This window comes from Erpetoichthys calabaricus, chromosome 12 (genome assembly GCF_900747795.2).
Source record: "Erpetoichthys calabaricus chromosome 12, fErpCal1.3, whole genome shotgun sequence".
NCBI lineage: Eukaryota > Metazoa > Chordata > Cladistia > Polypteriformes > Polypteridae > Erpetoichthys > Erpetoichthys calabaricus.
In genome coordinates this window covers 45,084,364-45,105,520 of record NC_041405.2, presented here as the reverse complement: position 1 = coordinate 45,105,520, position 21,157 = coordinate 45,084,364, and the positions used below count along the sequence as shown (strand labels likewise).

The 21,157-nt window shown below is 39.2% G+C and overlaps 1 protein-coding gene across 1 annotated transcript in view; it reads left to right on the top strand.

Moving 5' to 3' along the window:
- tenm1 (teneurin transmembrane protein 1) overlaps positions 1-21,157 on the top strand; it is a 900,581-nt gene that overhangs the window by 784,792 nt on the left and 94,632 nt on the right. The window contains 5 exon segments of the mRNA XM_051935222.1: positions 2,607-2,874; positions 3,143-3,286; positions 3,702-3,951; positions 10,302-10,322; positions 13,558-13,790. Coding sequence (XP_051791182.1) covers positions 2,607-2,874; positions 3,143-3,286; positions 3,702-3,951; positions 10,302-10,322; positions 13,558-13,790 — 916 coding nt within the window.

Below are 21,157 nucleotides of genomic sequence, written 5' to 3'. Positions count from 1 at the left end.
TATACAAAGTTATTGTCCGTCTGTATACCTGCATTGTTATCACTCTTTAATTTAATATTGTTCTTTATCAGTATGGTGCTGCTGGAGTATGTGAATTTCCCCTTGGGATTAATAAAGTAGTTAAAAGTTCATAACTTTCATAACTTTTATGGACAGAATTTCTAGGCGCAGCCAGGGTGTTGAGGGGGTCCGGTTTGGTGGACTCAAGATTGGGTCACTGCTTTTTGCAGATGATGTTGTCCTATTTGCTTCATCAGGCCGTGATCTTCAGCTCTCTCTGGATTGGTTCGCAGCTGAGTGTGAAGCAGCTGGGATGGGAATCAGCACCTCCAAATCCGAGACCATGGTCCTCAGCCGGAAAAGGGTGGAGTGCCCTCTCAGGGTTGGGAGCGAGATCCTGCCTCAAGTGGAGGAGTTCAAGTATCTTGGGGTCTTGTTCACGAGTGAGGGAAGAATGGAGTGTTAGATCGACAGGCGGATCGGTGCGGCGTCTGCAGTGATGCGGGCTCTGCATCGGTCTGTCGTGGTGAAAAAGGAGCTGAGCCATAAGGCAAAGCTCTCAATTTACCGGTCGATCTATGTTCCTACCCTCACCTATGGTCATGAGCTATGGGTAGTGACCGAAAGAACGAGATCGCGAATACAAGCGGCTGAAATGAGTTTCCTCCGCAGGGTGTCTGGGCTCTCCCTTAAAGATAGGGTGAGAAGCTCAGTCATCCGGGAGGGGCTCAGAGTAGAGCTGCCGCTCCTCCGCATCGAGAGGAGTCAGATGAGGTGGCTCGGGCATCTGATCAGGATGCCTCCTGGACGCCTCCCTGGTGAGGTGTTCCGGGCACGTCCAACCAGGAGGAGGCCCCGGGGAAGACCCAGGACACGCTGGAGGGACTATGTCTCCCGGCCGGCCTGGGAACGCCTCGGGATTCTCCCGGAAGAGCTAGAAGAAGTGGCCGGGGAGAGGGAAGTCTGGGCATCTCTGCTCAAGCTGCTGCCCCCGCGACCCGACCTCGGATAAGCGGAAGAGGATGGATGGATGGATGGATTAACAAAGTATCTATCTATCTATCTATCTATCTATCTATCTATCTATCTGAAAAAATGTTAGTATTATCAATTATTTGATCAACTACGATATGAAAAGCTTGTAAAATTGAAGGCTTACACAAAAGAGAAAATTAACACTCTGTATCCCCAAGCTAACATAAAACCCCAGTTGATCTTTTTGTCTTGATGGAAGTTACTGTGAGCTTCTGTTATGCGGCCAATGAAAGCTGGCACCAATATTCTGGACTCAAACTGGCATCAACTATTACTAAAATACAGACATGCAATACATACCTGTGTCTTATGTCTCTGTTCCTGTGGTTGTAATCCAGGAAAAGAAAGTAAAGAAAAAAAAAGAATTTAATTGGTTAAAAGCAAAAATGTTCAAGATATTCTTGCATTATCCATCCATCCATCCATTTTCCAACCCAGTGAATCCGAACACAGGGTCACAGGGGTCTGCTGGAGCCAATCCCAGCCAACACAGGGCGCAAGGCAGGGAACCAATCCCGGGCAGGGTGCCAACCCACCGCAGTTCTTGCATTATTATTAAGTGAAACTATACATATTCAGTCCATCATGTGGTTATAACTACTCTTACAGCTATATTTTTCACATTTGGGTCCACCTAATAAGTTATAAGTTATAAGGTAAGTTATCTATCATTGGTACAGCGTCCGAACATTCCACGTTGCGAGTTTTGTCGTTGATGATGCTGAGACAATTCCTCTTCTCAAAAGCCTGCCGGCTTTTCTCCATCGTCGTCATCCATGCAGAATCAGAGCGTCCCGGCTGAGATTCTTGATTTCTTGATTTCTTTGGTTTCTGCTTGTTGTTTCTGTAGCAATAGCTTTTTTTTTACGGAGCTGGGTTGCTAGCCCCGTGCCCAACCCTCCTCCTTTATCTGAGCTTGGGACCGGCGTTTTTCACACAATTATGAAATAGTATGAAATCTGAATTTTCAAAATATGAAATGTCTTATTGGTATGTTGGGGCAGCAAAAAACACAAACTGATTAGCACTGCTCTCTATCAGCTTCATAAGCTATCATGTGGAGTCTGTTCATTCTCAAAGTTTCTGTATGTGTTTTTTTCTAAGATAGACTGGTCTGCGTCAACATCCTAAAAAGGCTTTCATGCTAGTTTAAAAGGCATTCTCTAAACTGCCCCATTGTGAGTGAGTGAGAATGGAAGTGCATATGAACCTGTAGGGTTCTTAGGTAGCCTCTAGGTCTCTGCCACCATGCTCTGGAATATGTGCATCAAGAAGATGGTTAGAGGTGTTAGTATTATTAAGAACAACGTTTAACACAGAAGTCACATAGCACCTTTCACATAAGCTGTTATCAGAATCTGGAACAAACTACTGAGCCATGTTGTTCATGCAAGTACTGTCTCTTAAAAAACATTTGTAATGGACACTAGGGTAACTCTCCTCCTAGGTAATCAAGTGATCTCTCAGAATAGCAATGTATGTTTCATTTTTTTGCTTTGAATACAGGCCCTGCAGCTGATGTTATATGATGCTTCTCCTCACTTTCACAAGTTCCCTATTCTTCCTTACAGGCTGTGCAAGAAGAAATTAACATCCCCGGCAGCCCTATGAAGCTCAGCTACCTGAGTACTCGCACCCCTGGATACAAATCTCTTCTGAGGATCATCCTCACTCATTCTGTTATCCCTCCTGGTCTGAGTAAAGTGCACTTGACAGCTGCAATAGAGGGGCGACTATTCCAAAAATGGTTTCCAGCTGCTCCCAACTTAGCTTATACACTTGCCTGGAATAAGACTGACGTTTATGGACAGAAGGTCTCTGGCTTGACTGAAGCAATAGGTAAATTATGGAAACTGTCGTTAAAAGGAGTTGACAGTGATTCGGTATTCACAAAATTATTTTCACTCCTTATTGGCTGTGTTTTTGTACGTGATGGGTAAATTTTGATGTGATATTCGAGATCAGCACCCATAAATCTATAAGAAACACCCAACAATGTTCAAGAAGCAAAAATTTTGTTGTGCAGTGTTATTGATGGATAAAATAATCATCTACAGCAGGTGATAAGAAACTGGATTTAAATGTTAACCTGTACATTTTCTTGCAGTTTCAGTTGGCTATGAATATGAAATTTGCCCTGACTTCATTCTCTGGGAGAAACGAACAGCTCTTTTACAAGGTTTTGAAATGGACTCATCTAATCTTGGAGGCTGGTCTTTAGACAAGCATCACATCCTCAACCTGCAGAGTGGTAAGCTTTAATTATTTTCCATTAATATCATTGAGAAGATAGCTGAGTCCTCCTGTTTTCCTCTTCTGTCTCTACAAGGGTCCAGGTGTGCATATGTCTGGTGTCATTTGGTTTTAACCAAGGTTTAGTAATCCCATATTTGCTAATCTTGAACTTTCCAGACTGACTAACCAAATAACATCTTTAAGAAAAGCAGTTAGAATTTTAAATATTCATATTATGTGACTGTCACTTGGCAACCACCAGAAGATTGAAGTCATTGAGATGGTTAGCAAGTGAGCCCCTTTCAATTGAGTTTCATGAGCTTCACAATATATGTTCAAATGCAAGAGCTAGTCCTTGACCATGCACTGTAATATAAAAAGTGTTAATAGGAGAGATTCTTCTTTTACATATGTCTTTTTATTTTTTGTAGGAATATTGCACAAGGGAAATGGGGAAAACGTCTTTGTGTCTCAGCAGCCTCCAGTCATTAATACCATCATGGGAAATGGGTATCATCGCAGCATCTCCTGCCCAAACTGTAACGGTCCTGCACTTGCCAGCAAACTGTTTGCTCCAGTCGCTGTGGCCTGTGGCCCTGATGGTAGTGTTTATGTTGGAGACTTCAATTTCATAAGACGACTTCTTCCGACAGGAAACGTGATCACAATCTTAGAGCTCAGGTACAGTACAGTATTGAAATTTATACAGCGTGGTTGAAAAGTTAATTATAATAAATGATCAGCAACAGAAAAGACACCTAAAAATAAATATTTAGTTCCGTTTAGATCATTTTATTAACCTCACCTGCATTTTTTAACCCAGCACACTATACAGTAATTGAAAATATATGGTTAACAGGCAACATAAACACAAAATATAATGCTGAAACATAAACAGAGAAATCTCAGTTTATACCCCAAAAAGGATAGATAGATAGATAGATAGATAGATAGATAGATAGATAGATAGATAGATAGATAGATAGATAGATAGATAGATAGATAGATAGATAGATAGATAGATAGATAGATAGATAGATAGATAGATAGATAGATAGATAGACATTGAAAGCAAAATATCAAAGACTGTTGAACGGGGAGGAGCTGGATGTTTAAGGAGGAGCTGGATGTTTAGGGAGGAGCTGGATGTTGGTGACACACCATCACAAACCATTTCCAATGGTGATTCCTTAGCAGGCTTTCCTGTAGTGAATATTATACGCTTCAGCATGGCACATCCTTCCCTTCCCTTACATGGTCATTCACTCACATGCAACATCACCAATTCAAATATTCTTTCTAGAAAGAAATTGTATTATTGTCATATTACTGTCTAAATAAATAAATGTCACTGTCACACACAGACTATGGCTGTTAAAAAAAAGGATGTCATGGTGTGTGTTGATCTGTCCAAAATATACAGTTGGCCTCAAAAATGCAAAATAAATTTTATTAATTGATCTATGCAGTTCCATTAACGTTAGGTAGGAAAAAACACATTTTTTAAAACATTTTTAATTTTTGTTTTTCCTTCCTGACAAATACCGGGCTCCATACAAAACATTTCAATTTGTGTTTAAATGTTTTTCTTTCATGTTTAAAGTAACAGAATTACAATGGATCAAATCGATCAAATATAAAATGCACTCTGCCTCCTGTCAGTCTAGTTCGATATTCTTTTTGTCCCCTCCTGGCTCTTTCCAAGTGCTCTTCAGAAACCCATTCACCTGTCACACAAATAATTATTGCTTTATCTTAGAAGAAATTAACAGGCTTTTCTGCTGTGAGACATGAACCTTTCTGTTGACGTGTAAGGGTGTTCATAATATGTTTTCAAATATATAAAGCAAATAACATGAAAAATAGTGATAATTACAATTGTATCACTAGATTATTATAAACTATCAGGAAAACTGACGTATAAAAATAAATTTTTATAAAGCATGACACTTTTGTCAAACATACTGTACTTATACTTTAAGATAAATAGAAATAACCAAAATCAGGCATGTTACAAATTTGCAGCTCTTTAGGGTGAAGCTTATGGAACTCAAATGATCACTTGCAGTCATGAAGTGATTTTTAAATTGATATAAAGAGCATAAATATCATTAGGTTTATACACGGCCAGTGGCATAAGCTCTACTCTTAATTACTCGTAGCCGCGTTCCAGACTTTAACACTATTTCTTGATTTGATAAATAAAACACACATTATGCAGACACACATTATGCAGACAGATTACACGAATAAGATTACTTACGTAATACAACAGTAAGCTAATGTTTTCTAAAGCAAAATTTTAGCAGCTTTGCAAATCAACATAATTATAGTAGTGGTTTGAAAATTTCCTGATAATTCCATGATTGTTTTTCTCAATACAACAGCTTTTCATTTGATACTTTAACCATTGCCAATAGTGGCAAGACAGTGATATGGTTGTTTTGTAAGTTAGATATAATTTAGTAAATGTGCAAAAATAAAAATCGAGCATAGATTCTGTGTGATACTATAAATGAGTGTCCACCCAACACCAACATTCAGCTCTGCACCAAACACCCACCTCCTCTCCAAACATCCAGATCCTCCCAAAAGATTTACCTTCTCCTCATTTTGCAGGCTGCTGTGAGAGATACTTGAAATCTCTGAATACATATGTTTCATTTGTGAGAACACATTCACTTAGATGTAGACCAGGTGCCATAAAGGACATGAAGAAGAGATAAAAACAGAAAAAACATAGTAATGGCCAATCATGAGAATTACTACACATATTTAAAAAGAAATATAAGATAGTGATATGAACAACCTCAGCAGGTAGCTCTAGCAGAAGTAAGATTTAATAAAATATTGAGAGCCCTAAATGGCTAAACGTTCGGACTCCAACAATTGTATTTAGAGTTAGAATTCAGTTCTTGAGATCACCAAAGTAAGCCCTGGAGTAAAGGCATATTTAAGGTCTGTAAGGTAAAGTTTTGCTAGCCGTTTCCAACTTTATATATGAAATGGAAGATTTTGATATCTCCTTTTAGCTTAACTGGATGCCAGTGCATTTGGTTCTAATCATGGTCCTTGCTGCTGTGTTACTTTAGAGTGGTAAGTGAAGAATCCAATGGCCTCACCTTAAATCATTACAATAGTCAATTTTGTCAATTCAAAAGAGTAAACCGTAGGTAAAGGTGTTTGGGTACCACAGAATGTAAAATCTTACAATATATCAAGCACTAACTTCATAAAAGGTTCAGGAAAATGTGAATGGCAGTTCCTAAGGTGCGGTACAGTAAGTCAGCACTCAAGCAGCATAGTAACCATAACATTCTAAAAAAGACATTAAGATTTAGTGATATGTTACATACTGTAATAGATTCAAGGCCAGAAACAAAGTTAATTTATTTTAAAAAGTGTGTGTCATATGTTGAGGGAGAGGCCAAAAAAGGAGTAAAATACAAAGCTACTGTAATCAGGCCACAATTATGCTATGTGGGACCAATCAATAGTAAAAACCATCCCAAACTGCTTTACAAGTACATAGCTTTGTTACATTTGCAGAAGTACATTTTTTATAATACTAGGAGACTTTGCCCCCTGCTCGCTTCGCTCACCAACCCCCTGGACCTGCGTTACACACTAGCCTCTTTGCGGTTCTGCCACTCGCATATGGGGATGCAGATGTACAATTTAAACAGATTTTTATTTTCATGGGAATTGTTACATATGCATCAACGCAACGTATAACTGCCCATGATTGAATTTTGTTTCTTTCTCTTTATTAAATAAAACAACTTTTTCGAATGTTTGGCTCTGAGATTTGTTGATTGTCTTTGCAAATATTATTCTAACAGGAAACTGTTAACATTTTAATACAAATGGCATATCAAGATCTGCTTTGTTGTGTAAAGTTATCCATGGAAGATGTACTACATTACCTTTCTTGGATACATCCTTCTTTCTTCAGTAATTCGTGCGTTGGAAGACCGGACGTTGTTAACGGTTGTAGACTTTCTTCAAGATCTCATAAGCTGTTGTTTTCCTCTTCCGCACGATCACCACCAGCTGTTTCAGCATAGTCTATTGATATGCATTTAACCAATTTGCCGTGTAATCGATCAACATTTTTGGATGCATTTAACTAATTTGCTGCGTAACCGATCTTCATTTTTGGCATTAATTTGTTTGACTTCCTTGTTTCTCGGTGCTAGAGGACAATGGTCTTATTTGAAAATGCTTGAAAAAATCTCAAGGCAAAAGTCTCGTCTCACGGGACTTGAAAAAATCTCTCTTCCAAAAAGTCTCATCTCCAAAAAGTCTTGTTGCGTCAAAGGATTTTTGGATATAATAGAGAGACATCACAAAGTAAGGATAAATGATTGGTTCATATTCACACTGCGACTTAGAATTATAGAATAAAATAATTTTGTGCTTTACAGTTAATTGCCGAAATCAGTAGGCCAAGATACCAAATAAAAAATAGAATAAGGAGTAGCAAACTCTACCCTACCTAAATAAAGAGGAGGCTTTTTAGCCCTCAGCTACAACACACCTTCCCAACAGTTGGTACTTTCCAGTAAGTCTAACTCAAGTAGCCTCCTCCACAAGAGGTCCTCTATGTGATAGCATATGAGCCATGATGAATAACTCTATGGAGACTCTTTCTGATGGTTCTGGTTTTCACTGCATTATTTATAGTGAAGTGAGAAAGCCACCTGTGAACATGGGCAAGAATTTTAAATAGCTTTATTTTTTTATTTCTAATATCAGTTCAGTATTGTAGCTTAGGAAGAGGACAGAATGCCTTCCATATAAAGATAATCATCATTTTTGGTTTTATTTTATAGAAGGTAGTGTGACGGTAGGTCATGGCCATTATCCAGCTGGGATGCCAGCTGAATGGAAGGAGAGGGGGAGAGGGCATCTAGAAGGCTCTACCCTCCCCCAGGGTACTAGAGGGCAGTCCTCCTGGGTGGCTGTGGCACCATGGATTCCCACAGGGCATGCTTGGAGTTAGAGTGTGGCACAGTACTGTTGGGTTCCGTGGGAGCTGCCAGGAGGAGCTGTAGAGCCCAACATGGGGCTTTCACCACACCCGGGAGTGATTCCAGAGCTGCCGCACTCCATTTGGAGTGCCAGAGTCAGGAGGAAGAGGGACAAAGCTTGCCAAGAGGAGGAGTGGAGGCAGATGACAAAGAGAGAAGAAGGAACTGTATTTGGTGCTTGATGTACTGTGCTGAGAAGGGGAGCAAGGGAGTCGCGCTTCCCTTGTGAAAATAAACGTGTGCTGTGCTGAACTCATGTCTCTGCCTGTCTGTGTCAGGGTTGGGGCAGCTGGAGCGCCCCTGGTTTCCACAGTAAGACAGTATTTGCACATTTACCTGCAAAGGTCTGATTTCATGAAAACAAACTAATATGACTCTACTAGAACAAAATTAACTAGTTACAATTGATTTCCAAATAGACACCAAATACAGTTCAGAGGAGACGGAAATATACCTGAGTCAAGCCTCCTGAGTTACAAGAACACGATTATGGTCATAATATTCTATTAGTCAATGACATTTTGGTTTTTTCAAGAGCCACGTTTCGGGTTTCACTCCTTGATCCTTTTCCTAAAGGGTTCCATCTGTGAGTTCTTTTAACGGTGCGTATGCAGGCTCCTTGATTTGCAGTGTACCTTGACATTGCAACTCCAGCTATCCCAATGCTCTTTCAAGAAATACATACAACAGTGTAACTTTTCGACTATAGTTGTTTTTATTTAATTAATCCATGTTTTTCTACAGTGACTTTCAAATCACGCATGTACAGTTTGACTATTTACTTTGGTTACCCAAACACTAGCAGGTTAAGTGCTTTTCTAAGAGACACTTAGTGAATTCTTGGTGGAGTTTGGTCCGTCTATTTTACATTTATACTCCATGTCCACGGTCAATTAGCCATACTGTCTGCCGTAACTCTCTCAAACAATTTTTGTGACGGGAAAAAAATCTATCTGTAACTATGGTTTTGCTAAGGGTTGTGATTATACTGCTCATCACTTTGATTTGTGGATAATGCAAGACATTCTCACAATTACTCATGCTAATCATAGAGTTAGAACTTTGCACTTTCAGTTGACTCCAAATGGGCAGTTTTGAACTTAGCTTCTAAGCACTTCTTGTTTTGCAGACATTGCTTCGCTGCTGCCCTCTTTCTCAACTAAATTTGCTTGAGCCTGCAACTATCAGAGCCGTACTCTAACGTAGATAATGCCTTTAATTGTGAAAAAACACTTTAAATAACACCATAAAATAACAACTATTATGGAACAATTTGCATTGCGACATTTTGGGGTTATAAATGCCAAGGTAGCACTGTAGAGCATTTCATTGTTTCCAGGAATTGCTCAGACGCCCTAAAAACACAAACCCATGTTTCTATCGGACAACTTAAAAACAGCTCTCAGCTTTACTAATGTATTTTTGACAGTGAAATCACATCCATTCTTGATAGACAAAATTACACTTCCTTCTTTACACTGCATGTGGCTGCATTAAGCGGATGAGCTATGAAGCACCATAGAAAACATTTAAGAGACTAACTGAGCTTGTGTGCAGCAAATAAATTACCACACGCTGAATGTACTACGTTCCCATGGAAACCAGATCTGTGCATCCATTCCGCCACTGACAACGCAGTTTAAAAGGAAAAAATGATGGCTTTTTTGCCTCTTGCAGTGATCCCTGCCTGTGGTTCACACCTTAGGAACTGGGGAAAAACATATACTGATTGCAAAAAAAAAAGGACAAATTTGTATATGGAAAATGGCCAAGAGAGGAGTTTTAAAATCATGAATTGTTTTTAAATTACAAAAAAATAACTTATTAGGTGGACCCAAATGTGAAAAATATAGCTGTAAGAGTAGTTATAACCACATGATGGACTGAATATGTATAGTTTCACTTAATAATAATGCAAGAACATCTTGAACATTTTTGCTTTTAACCAATTAAATGCTTTTTTTTTCTTTACTTTCTTTTCCTGGATTACAACCACAGGAACAGAGACATAAGACACAGGTATGTATTGCATGTCTGTATTTTAGTAATAGTTGATGCCAGTTTGAGTCCAGAATATTGGTGCCAGCTTTCATTGGCCGCATAACAGAAGCTCACAGTAACTTCCATCAAGACAAAAAGATCAACTGGGGTTTTATGTTAGCTTGGGGATACAGCGTGTTAATTTTCTCTTTCGTGTAAGCCTTCAATTTTACAAGCTTTTCATATTGTAGTTGATCAAATAATTAATATTACTAACATTTTTTCAATAAACCAGATAGATAGATAGATAGATAGATAGATAGATAGATAGATAGATAGATAGATAGATAGATAGATAGATAGATAGATAGATAGATAGATAGATAGATAGATAGATAGATAGATAGATAGATAGATAGAAGCTCTTCTAATGAATAAATACATAAATAAGTAGTGAGTAAATAAATAAATAAATATACATATACACTTAGGTCAGAACAGACACTGGAATTACTATAAAGCAAGAAAATTCAAAAGAAAGAAAAGTTCTGACTTGTCAGTCCCAGTCCCACTAAGGCATTTTGCAAGCATATTGCTGTTTGTGTAAGTGAACCCCAATGGCGTTTCTTGACACACTTCTGCTGAATGATTTATTGGCTGAAAGTCCTCACTGTTCAGAGAGAGGATGCACAGCATTGTTTATAATGACACTCAGTTTTGTTTTTTCTCCTTTGCTACAACCTCCAATGGGTCCAGAGTGTGTCCCATAACTGAGCCTGCTCTTTTAATTAGCTTGTTGATTCGGTGGGCCTCTTTTGAAGTGATGTTACCAGCCCAGCACACCACAGTGTAGAAAATCATAGTGGCCATCATAGAGTTGTAAAAGTTGTGAAGGATGTCACTTCCCTTATTCAAGGAACGCATTTTCCTAAGGATTCTTGTACAGTTCCTCTGTGTTCTGAGACCAGTCCAACCTGTCATTAATGTGGACCCCCAAGCACTTGTAGGTGTGGACCCCCTCTAAATCCCCTCCTTAAAAAGTTATCGGACATAGAGGATCTTTGGTGCGGTGAAAGTCAATAAGCAGTTCCTTGGTTTTGCTGATATTAAATTGCAGACAATTCGCTTTGCCCCAAGAAACAAACTTGTCCACCAGACCCCTATAGTATTCCCAGTCAAAGTGCTCTTAAAATAATGATTTCTTTTACAGAATATCTGCTTATACAGTATTTTTTGTAGTAGTTAACCCAATTGTTGCCATACATTTACTAAATGTTTTCACTAAACATTAACAGTGAGGACATCAGAACACATTGTATTTGAGTGAACCACTGAGCATTGCTTGTTCAATTTTAATACTGTGTGATCAACAACGTGAAGAGTCACATTGCAAAAGATAATTTTCCATCATTTATCATCAATATCATCATCATCATCGGCTGCAGGTTTTCATTACAATGCAACTTCAGTCTTATTGCGGTGTCTTTAATGATTGCCATAGCGGTTTTTCTTGTGTCGTGTGAGAATGTTTGTGACCCTTTTTCTAGTTTGACTGCTGCCATATTCTCCTTTTGTCAGGATTATTCATTTTACTTCAGACCCGCTTGTGTTAATGGTTCTTTTTGTTTCAAAATCAGCCATGTTCCCCAGGATCTTTTGTTGTCTGATATCAAGAGACCTTTCTGTTAGCGGTTCCTCTTATGTCAAGTGCAATTGTTTTAGTGATCATTTTTGTGCTTGATACAATCATGTTTGTGATGAGTCTTATTTCAGAAGTAATTAGGTATCAGATGTGGCTGTGAATGTAGTTTATCTTGTGGCAGAGGGCGTCAGGTTAGTGATTTTTCTAGTCTCTGAGGTTAGCGGCCCTTCTTATTTCAGAGAGATGATAATGTTGGTGGTTCTTCATGTGCCACATACAATTATGTTAGCGGCACCTCTTGTGTCAGATATGCTTACGTTACTGGTTCTGCTTGTTTTAGGTAGAATTTCTATCTTCGTGGCGGATCCTAGCTTACAAGAAATTATGTTAAAGGTTGCCCAGTTTTCAGATACGATTATGTTAGCAGTTCTTCTTACGCCTGATATAGTTATGTTGTCCTGTCTTCCTCTTATTGGATCTTTTGAGGAGCTCATGGTGTGACCATATGAGCATCAATCGTGCATTAGTTGAGCTGAGCTTGCTTGGCTTCCCTTCTGTCATACAATATGTAGTCCTGTTCGCAGTTTTTCAAAAGTCTTATGCCATTTTATTAGTGCTTACTTTCTAGTTGTTAGTTAGATTTGATAATATTAATGGATCATTCTATATCAAGTGTGATTTCTTTAGCAGATCCTCTCGTGACAGATGTAATCAGGTTAACAGGGTTACTTCCAGCAGATGTAACAGTTAGCAGGTCTTTATATGCCAGAATGCATTGTTTTCAAGATTAATCTTTTGTCAGATTTGTAGTGCTAAGATTTGCTAGATGCATTATTACTAGATGTTTGTGCTGAATGTCTTCATGTCAGTGATTTCTCTTGTGCCAGCTATAATCATCTCAGTAGCTTCTCTGATGCCAGATGTGGTCATTGGTAGATCCTTTTTCTTTTGTCAGATATTATTATTTTAGCAGCTCCTCCTGTGTCAAAAATGATCACGTTAACTGCTCCTTTTCTAAAGTGCCGCAGTTTCATAGTATTAATGTAAAAAGCCTTTCTTTTGATGGTCAAAATTGCTGAAAGGTTTATAAGCAGAACCATTTTATATCATTTCCCTCATTGCTTTGTGCGATGATCGTTGTGTCTCAGTAGCATGATTTCTTTTTGATTTAATCATGCTCATTAGTTGTTGTAACTATGATGTGTACCAATGAGCAGGCCTGTGCCTCAGTTCATCTCTCACTGCTGCTTTCTCAATGATGTTATCCCTGCCAGGTAAGCTGCTGTTCAAATCAAGTGATGTCTGGGAATGTTTAATGTTGACAGTTTGTTTATAGAAGCAACTGTCCATTTTCTTAGCTGCTGACATGACTGTCTTCAGCATTTGTTCAGGCCTGACTGGTTGCTTAGGGTATTAGTTTGAAGGTATCATTTGGAATGGCTTCAAGTTGCTCTGGATCAAAACACACTAAATAATCAAGTAATTAAAAGAACTTGTATTTTCTTCCTTTGCTTCTTTAACCTTTGTACTTTGAATTCTATAATAGCATTTGCTGTGAGAGGCATTAAATAAAGAACTGATTATCTGCTAATGATGAACTGACTAACGTTTGACACATTTTATCTCTCCTAGTACCAGCCCTGCACACAAATATTATCTGGCCATGGACCCGGTGAACAATGTCCTGTATGTGTCAGATACAAGCAGCAGAAAGGTGTACAAAGTCAAGTCTCTTACTGAACCCAAGGACCCTGCCAAGAACTTTGAACTTGTGGCCGGTACTGGAGAGCAGTGCCTTCCGTTTGATCAGAGTCACTGTGGAGATAATGGGAAGGCCTCAGAGGCATCTCTAAACAACCCAAGAGGTGAGTCGGCTGCACTTGGGGGGTTGAGCTCACTGTCCCCTGGCAGCACCTTCCTGGCCCATGTTGAGATGCTCTGGGGTTTTGAGCCTGAGTTTCTTTCTCCTCTTTTGTTCTCAGGCCCAAAGTGGGCTTTCTTCTGCCCCCTGAGCACTTCTTCCTTATGCAACTCTTTGATGATCATTGAGTCTTTTACATTCGCAAAAGAAAGAAAATTATTTGCCGTCTAAATGTATGTGATTTGTGTTATTATGCTTTTCACGTTTTCAAGTATTTTTGGGGGATTCTTTTGTGCAATTTACAGGGTCTCTTAAAAGGTACTGAGAACAGAATTTTATGAAAGAATTTATTATTGAACAGCATTTTAAGAGCTCTGCAGAGCTCTAAATAAACAATTAACAGTTTATAGACTCTGATTCAAAAATACTTTCGGTTGTGATAAAAATCAAATCATATGGAGTTCTTCCCCACTCAGATACCAAATGTGGCACTTAAGTGTTTGTTTATGATGTGCTGGCTCCTGTTTTATCCATTGTTTCACTGTTAAAATAGGGTAATTCATACTTTGCCTCCATCCTCAACCATAATTGCAATTGGGATACAATAACAAGTGTCACGTCTGTTTAGTGTGTGTTAGGCACACAGATTTGTTTCAAAGCATCACATCAGGCTTAACTGAAAAAGTAGCAGAATCTAAAGTGGATTTAAAAAGTGTTCAGTACCCCCACTTCCTGTGCACCTTGTTTTGTTGTAGATTTCGTTTTGAATTAATATTGGTTTTGCTCATCAATCTACACTCAATACCCCATAATGACAAAATGAAAACACGTTTTCAGAAATGTTAGCAAATGTATTACAAATCAAATACTATGATCTCCAATTCATTACAGTATTCAGCCCCTTTTCTTTTGCTCTCCAAATTATGCTCAGGTGCCTCCGGATTGTTTTGATTCCCCTTGAGAAGTGTCTAGAACTTGATTGGAGCCCACCTGTGACAAACTGATTTGATTGGACATTGTTTCGAAAGGCCCACACTTGTGTATATAAGGTGCTACAATTCACACTGCATGTCAAGGTACAAACCAAGCCCTAGCGTCCAACAAACTTTATGTGATGAGGCATAGATCACTGAAATGGTATAAGACCATTTCTAAAGTGTTCAATGTTTCCAGGAGCACAGTGGCCTTAGTAATTGTGAAATGGATGATGTTTGGAAACACCAGGATTTATTCTTGTGTTGGCCATCCAGATGGGTGTTGGTTTGGGAGGTGTCCAAGATCCTAATGGTCTAAGAGAGCTTTTGCTGAGTTGGGAGAACCTGTCAGAAGCATAACCATCTGAGTAGCCCTCCATCAGTCATGTATTTAAAACAGATTGGCTAACTCCTGCTTGGAATTTTATAAAATGACATTTAATGGACCCTTTGAGAGCATGAGGAAAAAGATTCTCTGGTCAGAGGAGACAAAAACTGAACTCTTTGGGCGTGAACTCCAAGCACTATGTCTGGTGAATACCAGGCACTGCTTACCACCTGCCTTTTACCATCCCCACACTGAAGAATGGTGGTGGCAGCATCATGCTATGGAGGTGCTTCTCAGCATTAGGGACAAGGAGACTGCTCAGAATTGAGGGAATACAGAGAAGTCTTTGAAGAAAACCCGGCTCCTAAGTTCATGTGACCACAGACTTGGGAAACAGTTCACTTTTCAACACAGGAGTGATCTGAGGCATACAGCCAAGACTCGTGAAGTGCCTTTGGAAAAGGTCTCTGACTATTCTTGAGTGACCCAGCCAAAGCCCGGGCTTAAACCCCATAGAGCATCTGTGAAGAGCCCCAAAGATGGTGGTTTACAGATGCTTCCCATCCAATCTAGTAGAGCCGGAGAAGATCTGCTGGAAAGAATGACATTAACTGTGTAAATTCAGGTGTGCAAAGCATGTAGAGACTTACCCAAGAAGACCTGAAGCTGTAATTGCTGCTAAAGTACTGAATTAAGAGTGTGAATACTTACATGAATGAGACATTTTGGTTTTTGGTTTTTAATAAATTTACAAACCTTTCTGAAGACATATTTTTATTTTGTCATTAGAGGTTAATGAGTGTAGATTGATAGGGAAAATGGCAAATTTATCCTTATAAAATGAAATCTACAACACAACAGTGTGTAGAAAGTGAAGGGGTCAGAATACCCACTAAATTCACTGTAAATACAACAGTAGCGTTTATTTCGATAGCACAGAGTTGACAGTATAGCACAGAAAGCAAAACACATTCCCCTTGTACCCATACAGCAATCTCTTATCAGAAACACACTTGACATACTGCTGTCTGGTTTCCCACCTCTCCATTACCATCTTCTTAAGAATCACTACCCCTCCTGGCCTATGTTCACATTCCATTCATCGTAGTTTGATGAATTGTACTATGGGTTGCCATCTAGCCTGGTTTACGTATTCTGTCCAACATCCTTTACATTTCTTCCACCTATAAATGAATACATAATGTAATGTCAAATTCCATTTGAGCAGAAGTAGCAGAGCTTACACACTTACCTAAGTTTAATAAATTGCAGCTTGCATAGACCAGAAGCCAAACCTGTGATCTTTTAGAAAAATTAAGAATTCTGTTGCGTTAATTGGTCTGTTATGAGTGAGCGTCCCCTGAAATTAACTGACGCCCCATCCAGAGTGATTACTACATTCTGCCCAATACTGCACAGATGGATTCCAACTCCCTGTGATGCTGTGACATTATAATGGGCTTAGAAATATAACATTCGCTTCACTTTAACTTTCCTCAGACTCAAATTCACTTGCCGTAGCAGGGTGGTGAGGCAAAGCGTATCCAAGCAGCATTGTGAAGGAATTAACCCTGGACAGAATTTCAGTCCATTTAAAGTTTGTAGTCTGTTTAACCAAGCTGGTTTCTGTTTTATTGCTGTTCCGTCTGACGAATGACAGTAGTAGACAGGAAATAAACAGTCTGATAACACAGTGTGACTACTTCAGGAACAACATTAAGATTTTTGAAGCATCATCACAGCAGGCCAATCAGCTTTAGGCTTGGTGACTCTTTGGTTGTTATGTTGTTTTTTGCGTAACATTTACATAACATTAAATTCTCAGACCCACTCAGTTTAACTCATGGGGAATGGATCCTCTCCCAGTGGTATTCGGAGTAAGGCAGGAGCCAAGAACTAGGCAAGACATTAGTTCACTGTGGTAATTAACTTCATACCACCACTTTGAGCAAAGGGAAGAGACACAAAATGAAAACCCACACAAACACTGGAAGAATGTGCAGAGTCCATACAAACAGTTGCTCAATCTCAAGATGGCTACAGTAACCAATCTGCCAATGTGCCACCCTGTTTATTATGTTAAATAATGAAATACATTTGTCCTTGGTTATAGAGATTCCTCCTTTTCTACATCCAGCTTTGCATTACGAAAACAATTGGGCATTCTTTTACCAATGCATTTTTATGCATTGTATCTGCTGCTCTATGCCTATGTGGAGCTAGCAAGAGAAGCAATGATTTTGCATGAAAGGTTTGAATTTTTTTACAAGACCACTAAAGCATTAGTTTACAAATCCTGCTTTTATTAAAAAGATTTCATATGAAAATAAGAAAGGGTTTTGTTTTACTGTGTTTCTTTGTGGAATTATATTATAAAGTATGTTGTCTGAATCCTGTGTCATTAGACCTTTGAAGCTCAAGTAAGGATGAAGGGAGTTTTGTTTTTAAACCTCGGAAAGTGGCCAGTTGTTTGAAAGTCATATCGGATGGCGCATAGCAGGCTAAAAAAGCTGCTGGCAGGCCTATTTCAAAGAGTTACAATGTAAAGATAAGGTGCAATGTTTGATGCCAGTGGTTCTCAAATTTGTCAGGAAGACTTTTTATCTCTCTTTGGTTTTGTTTTAATGAGCTTAGTCTACATTACATGGCCCATGCTACACCTCTGCTGGATGGTTTGTATACCCTGAAGCCCAAAAACGCTACATCATCACCATGTCATGTCAAAAGTACTGATCTTCAGAGGTCTGAAATTCAGGAGCTCTGCCTCTAGCACTTTAATGTAGAGTAGCTATCCAAATGTCTTGGAAAATACCAAATAAAACCCAGAACATAGTAATTAGCATGACATGAACAATTAATGAAGGCATTATAGCCATTGATTTTTACCTCTAGGCTGTGCTCAATCATTTTCAGGTGTCTTTTAAATTCTATTTTTATATGGCATCCAAGTTTATTGCATTCTTTTTTAATGATTTCTTTTTTCCAAATCTGGGCTAGCAGGGGGCTGAAGCCTATCCTGGGTGAGGCCCTGGATTGTTGAGCACATTTATTTTCAATCACATCAGGCCTACAGTGTTTAGTGCATATGTTTGGTGTGTGAAAGAAAACTGGAATCCCACACAGACACTGCAAAATCACGAAAAGTCCACATTGACAGGATTTGAACCCAAGTCTCTGGCGTTGTAAGGCACTAGTACTAACTACTGCTCTACCATTCTATCTGTCTATCTACAGAACCTTGCAAAAGGATTCATCCTCCTCGGTGTTTGTCCTGTTTTGTTTCATTACAATCTAAAGTGAAATCTATCCCTAAATTAATTTACTTCTAAATAAGGCCCGACCCAACGAATTAACTTCAAATGTCACATAATTAGTTGATTAGGGTCCACTTGTGTGCAATCAAAGTGTCACATGATCTGTCACATGATCTCTGTAGACTTTTTCTGAAAGGCCCCTGACTCTGTAACGCCACCAAGCAAGCAACATGAAGACCGAGGAGCACTCCAGATAGGTCAGAGACAAAGTTGTGGAGAAGTATAGATCAGGGATGGGTTATAACAAAAATAATTCCAAAATTTGAATATACCACAGAGCACCATTAAATCCATTATGACAAAAAGGAAACAATATGGCACCACTACAAACCTGACAAGAGGAGGCTGCACACCAAAACTCACAGACCGGAAAAGGAGGGCTATTAATCAGAGATGCAGCAAAGAGACAAAGGACAACACTGAAGAAGCTGCAGAAATCCACAGTGGAGACAGAAGTATCTGTCCATAGGACAGAATGGAGGTTTATGGAAGAGTGGCAAAAAAGCCATTGTTTAAATAAAAAATAGATATTTGGAGTTTGCCCAACAGCAAGTGGCAGATTCCCCAAACACAGGGATGGAGACTAAAATGGAACTTTTTGGTCATCGCGGGAAATACTATGTGTGGTGCCAACCCAACACACATCATCCAGAGAACACCGTTCCCACAGTGGAGCATGCTGGTGGCAGTATCATGTTTGGGGGATGTTTTTCATCAGCAAGGACAGGAAAACTGGTCAGAATTGAATGAAAGATGGATGTTGCTAAGTATAGGGCAACTCTTGAGGAAAACCTGTTTCAGTCTGACAGAGATTTGAGCCTGGGATGAAGGTTCACATTCCAGCAGGGCAATGACCCTAAACATGCTGCTAAAGCTACACTGGAGTGTTTTAATATGAGACATTTAAATGTCTTGGAATAACCTAGTCAAAGTCCAGACCTCAATCCAATGGCAAGTCTGTGGCAGAGCTTGAAGATCGCTATACACCAATGGAACCCATCTAACTTGAAGGAGTTGGCGCAGTTACATCTTGAGGAATGGGTCAAAATCCCAGTGACTTGATGTGATAAACTAATAGAGATGTTCCCCAAGAGACTTGCAGCTGGAATGGCAGGAAAATGTGGCTCTACAAAGTATTGAATTTGGTTGGGGGGGTGGGGGGGGGGGGTTCTAGGGGGGATGGGGGTCAATATCTATGCATGCTCATTATTTCTTCCAAAGTGGTAGGCATGTTGTTTAAATCAAATGACACTAGCCATCCTGAAATTCATTTTAATTCCAGGTTGTATGGTGACAAAACAGGACAAACACAGAGGGGTACGAATACCTTTGCAAGGCACTCTATCTATCTATCTATCTATCTATCTATCTATCTATCTATCTATCTATCTATCTATCTATCTATCTATCTATCTATCTATCTATCTATCTATCTAAGTTTTATTGTGTTAGACCTTAGCATAGATGTAGGGGCTAAACAGGCAGTAAGAGAAAAAAGTTAATAGGCAGAATAATTGATTTAATGTAGACAAAAAGCAAAATGTTTTATCTTTTTATTATTTAAAACATATCAAGGAAATGCCAAACATTTTTCTAACCCTGCTTTGAATGGAATAATCTCATGGAGCCAGTATACCTGTATATCCACTTAGGAGCCATTTCTGATAGGGAATGCTAGTTTACCCTGGGGAACATATACTTACACCATGACATTCTAATGATTTAAGAGCCACCCAGCTACCAAAACAGAAGTCTTTGGATAGTGGGAGAAAACAACATGAGCACAAGATGAACTGATTTCATAGTAAAAGAAGCCCAGCCAGAAATGTGAGCAAAATTCAAACGTTGCGCAGCAGGAACACTATCCATTTTACCACTGCATCACAACCCAGGCAGTCAGGGCTGCTCCTTAGAGTGTCTCCCCATAAAGTTGTCCCTGCCCGACACCTCCAATCTCACAATCAGTGGCTCTGGACTGATTATGATACATTGCAGTTTTGCATTATTTGCTAAATCAAGAATGGAATCAATTAAGAGTGCTGCTGGGGTTTTGCACAGTGCTGTGTCATTGTCAGAAGAGGCACCAGTCTACTTTATCAAGCTGCCAGCAGTGATGATTGACACAAGAGATGAATAATATAAGCAGATGGTTTCCAAATATTTTTTTTAAGGTAAAGATTGAAAATTTGACTTGTTTCCTCTTATGTGTTTATTAAAACATAACTTGCTGTTGTAATGTACTGGCATTGGCAGGGCCCCATGAGGTATAATTATAATTTTCGCTTTGCTCTTTTAGTATATATGGAGGTCAGGCAGGTCCATGCACTAATGAACTCAACCCAGCTTTCCTTTTCTTTCAACTTTAACTACACTAGCACTCTGAATTCTTAGCTTTGAATGCAACACTAGACTTACTGAGACCCTGACCCCCCAATTTGTCTGGCACTTCACTAAAATATTCCTCAGTGCATCAAGCTCAGGCGGGTGATACATTTCCTTGAGACTGTTAATCAAGGTTACTAGGAAAAGGCATTTCAGGACAGCAGCAGGGCAGGCATCTCTCAAAGTGCAGCTTTGCTGTCCAGTGTAGATGTGGCTGAAGTGACCTTACATTGATCTTAATATGAGGGGGCCGTTCAGGGCAGCCAAGTGGTTTGTCTCATTATTAGGCTTAGCTCGAATGTCAGATGTGTCTCCTTAAAATATAAACAGGACAAATACAACAATTACCATTTTAATACAACTGAGAGGAGCC